Here is a 5,574-nt window from a genome sequence, read left to right on the forward strand (position 1 = left end):
TGTGTACACTGAAGGGTTTGCAGCAGCCAGTGTGGGTGTAGGCTCACATCAGGAGCATTTGACTTTGAGGGAAACGTGGCAGAGGTGTGATTTAGGTCAGAAGAGAAGAGTTTGAAGAGACACTAGGCCTGCACCGACAACACAAACTTCTATAAATAGAGAGGAAGTTAAAGGTTGAGCAAGGAAGAGGAACTGCGCCTGCATCAACTGTGCTCGTTAATGCACGCATGTGTTCTGGGTATGAAATTCAGATTCGCTGGCTTATGCTCTTCCACATGGCCACAATGCCATTGAACAGCGCTGCTATCCAGCACCGCCTACTGTCTGTATATCATATCAGGTCCCACCATCTGTTGAATACACACAAGTCTGCGTCGCTCACACTAAATCATAACTTTGTGAAAGCCCGTGAGCTCGTTTGTGTAATCCTAACAAGCTGTGAAGAGTTATGAGCGGAAGTTAATGACAAAGGGGACTTGCTGTTCATTAGTATTTTTATTGCTGTTGACTGTTGATTTATGTCTTACAATAGTTCTACAAGGTAATAATTTCACGATCACTGAAAGGACAAGATAGAATGACGAATCACTTAATGGGCCTTTTGCACAGAAGACATTTCGGCGCTGTGGGAAAAGCACACGCGTACAAGATAAAATGAATTGTGGCTGAATCCTATTTAGCTGTAAAGGTGCCAGCGTCCCTTCAGCGTTACTTGTATCACCTTTGCTTTTCAAACAAGTCAAAATGTATTTTGTACAAAAACAGGCTCATCACACTTCTTTCATCGGGCACAGGAAAACTAAAGCATAAAAGAAAAGAAAAAGCAGACTAGGAATAAGAAATCGAATATCTTCTCTTCTTCTCAGTGTTGGCTGTGGGGTCAGGGCTGAACCTAGCACGGGCATCCAAAGCGAACTTTGTAGTCACGGCAACTGTTAGATTTCTGGTCCATTTTGCGGCAAACGAATCCTCCAGTTGGACTGTAGCTGAAAAATGATTCCCAGCAGTTAATGAATCAGTATATGACAATAACTTCTTTAAAGCTAGGGTTGGTAATTCATTTAAGAAACATTTTTTGTCATATTTGTTGAAAATCTGTGAACATCAATACATCCAATACTCCAATCTGGTATTCACGTATCGCTAAAACTATTAGCGACCCACTCTATATATATATCTCATAGGAGAGATGCCCTGGCTTCATGATAGACCGAACTTCATAATCTCCCACCAATTACAACGTGACTTAGGTTTCCAAAGTATTGTGTAGCCGTTAAATGGTCACATTGAGTCTGTTCTCCTCGATCGAGCTTCATTAAATACTATCACGTAAGGCTTCACACCTCCTGAATCTCCTTTTTTGCCTGGGTTGATCACATGAACGAAAATTCATCAACAGTTTTCTTGCATGTGAAAGAGACATGAGGTAGTTGGATACGACAACGATGACAAGGATACACAGTACACAACCCATTCTCTTCAACTTTACCAACCCCAGCTTTAAAAAGTACATTATTATTATCTTTAACTATGATAATAACGTGATCTAATTTGTCAAAGTAGAAGATCCACGTATCATCCTGTTTATTACCATTTGGTTCTTGATGTCATTCTGTAATGTCAGGTGTGACCTCTTTTCAAAGTTAAATGTCTCAGAAATCCAAGGCAAATGAAAGAAAATGATCATAAATAAAGAATTAATCAATAATCAATACACTGGGTTATTTGTGCTTCTACTGAGCACAAGGACTTTTTTTCTCAGTCAGAGCTGTTCAAGGATAAAATAAGGCTCAGCTACATTTCAAATTTCAGACATCATGTGCCTTCCACTCAGTTTCCTCATGGGGCTCATTAAAATTTGATCTAATCTAATGTAACTGTACATCTACAAAGTTTCCATTCCCTGTTTAAGCTTTAGCTCCAGGCAGTACATTTTCAAGGTTTTTCGAAAACTTTGGAAAAGATGTTCATTTTAAGACGTATCGATTGTTTAGTGGGCTAAAATTACAACACATAAACTTTTTAGCTCTTTCCCTGTGAGGCAACTTACACATGAAAGGTCTCCCCAGTGCTGCTGGCTTGAAGGGGGTTACTGCCAGTGGTAACAGCCTCAATGGACAGCGGGTTGTCACAGATTTGTCCGGGGTTTTCATTCCTCAGGTTGCTCAAAAGCTCCCAGTCCCCTGTTCCACTGGGATCGTCCCTGTCATACCACTTTGTCCAGCACACTGCGACAAGCGATAAAAGAGAGACACGGTGACAGGTGGGAAGCTGCGGCACCAAAGTGCCATTCTAAACGAGTGTTTATGCACGTGAACAATGAAAGACAAGGTGAAATGCACTTTGAATTAGCAGCTTAACACTGCACATGTACAATGTGCTCATACAGTACCTTCTACACCACAGTAAGGGGGATGGCAGCGGAAACGAACACGATAATCATCGCACGTTTTGTCGGGTTGGTCCTGCTTTCTGCAGACGAATCCCGCAGTTAGGTCATTTCTGAAAAACGAAACAGAGACACATACTGAAAACAATCCAGTGCATGCATCCACATGTACACGCTCTGCTAACAGAGAGCAAGAAGCTTACGTTAGCTTAGAAATGGCGTTTGCTAACATAAACTAACGACCGGCTTCCAGCACAACACAGACGTTCCACAGAGCTCCTTTAACAACTGTTCAGATAAATGCATTGTTTTGCAGAGTGTGCTGTGCAGAAGACAACATCAATGTACCATGTGCAGTAGAATCCAGCATGAATCCTGTAAACCCATTCAAATTATTCAATACTTGTTCAGAACTTACTTAAAGATCACTTCCCCTGCTGCAGCCACACTGAGCCCAGATAGAGTCGTGACCTCCATATCGCTTGGTTCTGGGCAGATCTTTCCTGGGTTCTCTTCGCGAAGATCATTGAGGGTTTCCCAGTCACCAGTTCCAGAGGGGTCATCTCTGTCAAACCAGTCTGTCCAGCATTCTGGAGCAAGGTATTTCAATTGAGATGTTAGCAAACAGAAATCTTTCCGTAATTGTATATGCTGTGAGTTGGTCTAGATGAGACACAAAAACACTGCACATGTACAATGTGCTCATACAGTACCTTTTACACCACAGTAAGGGGCATGGCAGCGGAAACGAACACGATAATCATCACACGTTTTGTCGGGTTGGTCCTCCTTTCTGCAGACGAATCCCTCAGTCAGGTCATTTCTGAAAAACGAAACAGAGAGACACATACTGAAAATAATCCAGTGCATACATTCACATGAGTGCTTTTTAGCCACGCTCATGTCATGACTCTAAGGATGGTCTGGTGATGTTTCAGTCGCTTGTTCCACCACTTTGGTCGAGACTTAAATATCTCCTAAAACACTGAATTGTTTACCATGCAGTTTTGCACAGGCATTCATGGTCCCAAGAGCTAAAGTCCTTTTGCCTTGGTGTTAACAAGTTTTAGCTGACCTTAAAGGGGCTCTATGTAACAATTTGTAACAATTGACATGTATCGAGAGGCACTGTACTGGTCTCAGTGCCTCTCTCCGCTCTGCTAACAGAGCAGGATGGACGACCGGCTTCCAGCACAACACAGGCGTTCCACAGAGCTCCTTTAACAACCGTTCAGATAAATGCATTGTTTTGCTGAGTGTGCTGTGCAGAAGACAACATTAAAGTACCATATGCAGTAGAATCCAGCATGAATCCTGTAAACCCATTCAAATTATTCAATACTTGTTCAGAACTTACTTAAAGATCACTTCCCCTGCTGCAGCCACACTGAGCCCAGATAGAGTCATGACCTCCATATCGCTTGGTTCTGGGCAGATCTTTCCTGGGTTCTCTTTGCGAAGATCATTGAGGGTTTCCCAGTCACCAGTTCCAGAGGGGTCATCTCTGTCAAACCAGTCTGTCCAGCATTGTGGAGCTAGGTATTTTAATTGAGATGTTAGCAAACAGAAATCTTTCCGTAATTGTATGTGCTGTGAGTTGGTCTAGACGAGACACAAAAACAAAAGGCGTAATCTGTTTACCGATGTGGATGGGGTATTTGATGAGCATTCCTGGATGAATTAGATAACACACAAAAAGACAATGGGCGTCAGAACCACTAAATGGTTTGGTTCATACCTTAACTGTCACGACTGCCACAGAAAGGAACTAAGCTGGAGGGAAGGAGAGTGGAGGAGACGCTAACTGTGCGACAAATGAGCACAATTTTTCTTTGTTTTACTTTTCTCAGGCCTTTACGAGAATCTGATAAAAATAACTTGCCATTCCGAAATCACAACTGTTAAAGTGTTACAGATGTTGACTTGATGTGAAACAGACAGTCTTTCTGTCAGTTTTCTCAACTGCATGTAATGAGACTTGCTCTGCTGCAAAATCGGGAGTTTTCAGTAGAGCAAGGAGACGCTGCACATTGTATCACACTACAACGAAGGGTCTTACCTCGAGCTGGTTTGATGGACTGCTGGTCGCTTTCAGCTAAAAGCATAAAGTTAAATAATTAATGTTGTATAATATGACTGTGTCCATTTGTAATTTTTGATCAGTTACAATCGTATTTATGATCGTGACCATTGCAGTTATTGAGATTAACCTACCGAAAAACAATCCCGCAACAATGGCAACACTTAACTATCAGAGGAGAATCGAAAAGGTTAAAATCACAAGAGGACACGGAACTTGGAAATCTTTATCGAAGATGTAAAAAACATAATTAATTTGAAAAAACTACTAAAAGTCATACGTTACCAATTTGATCATAATGGAAGATAACAAGGGACTTTTGAAACTGTAAAGAAGTTGTTTGTTACTTATGAATACAAATAATTGTGTGACACAATTTGTGTCTTAAAAAAAAGGTACAATATTTAAATTTTTTGTGCATTTGTTATATTAAATACGTCTGAATTTTAGTACATTTTCAGTTGGAAACTAAAATTCTCATTCGTAAAAATGCCACTTTTTGGAGTATGTTAAACTTTTTCAAAAATAAAGTTCAGGAGAGACATTATTGTGACATTTCTCCTCAAAAACAACACCAACAAAAGAAAAAACCTCACCTGCGGGACCTTTCAGTTGAACGGTTTGCTTGCGTGAGTCGCTGTGTGGATTGATGAGCCTCTCTCCTGGCTCTCCCCTTAAATACACTGCTGGCAGATATTCAGACACCAACATAAGTAAGACTACACTTACAGACTACACCCAAAGAAAACAATTTCCCATACAACACAAGTGATTCAGGATTTAGATTGCATATTAGCGAACAATAGCTCTCACATTCACAAGGCTTGAATGGGTAAATAATGGTTGAGGATAAGGTGATGTGTCCCCACATTCTTATGAAGTCACGGTTGACCTAATTTTTTTGTATACCTGTTTCACACACGCAAACACATGATAATGCACACATGTAGGTCAAAATACATGTCCTGTTTCAAAATCCCATTATTGCAGCATATCAGCTCCTTTACCATAAAAGCTCAAAAGGACAGAGACAAGTGATCCAGCTCACATTCCCAAATTGGCGAAAATATGTTGTGGAGGCTATTGTAAAGAATCTGAGAGCAAG

The 5,574-nt window shown here is 40.9% G+C and overlaps 1 protein-coding gene across 1 annotated transcript; it reads right to left on the minus strand.

Moving 5' to 3' along the window:
- Nucleotides 1–486: 486 nt before the first annotated feature.
- On the minus strand, nt 487–4,791 carry LOC311271471 (mucin-5AC-like). Its single transcript, XM_084377166.1, has 10 exons — nt 4,755–4,791; nt 4,604–4,637; nt 4,449–4,484; nt 4,031–4,060; nt 3,747–3,924; nt 3,103–3,212; nt 2,808–2,979; nt 2,393–2,502; nt 2,051–2,228; nt 487–986 (listed from the first exon to the last, which is right to left on the minus strand). Exons 1-10 carry the CDS (start codon nt 4,764–4,766, stop codon nt 893–895), a joined length of 954 nt encoding a protein of 317 aa, XP_084233292.1. The 5' UTR covers nt 4,767–4,791; the 3' UTR covers nt 487–892.
- Between the last annotated feature and the right edge of the window lie 783 nt (nt 4,792–5,574).

Source organism: Pagrus pagrus, assembly GCF_965226575.1.
Source record: "Pagrus pagrus genome assembly, chromosome: 16".
NCBI classification, from domain to species: domain Eukaryota; kingdom Metazoa; phylum Chordata; class Actinopteri; order Spariformes; family Sparidae; genus Pagrus; species Pagrus pagrus.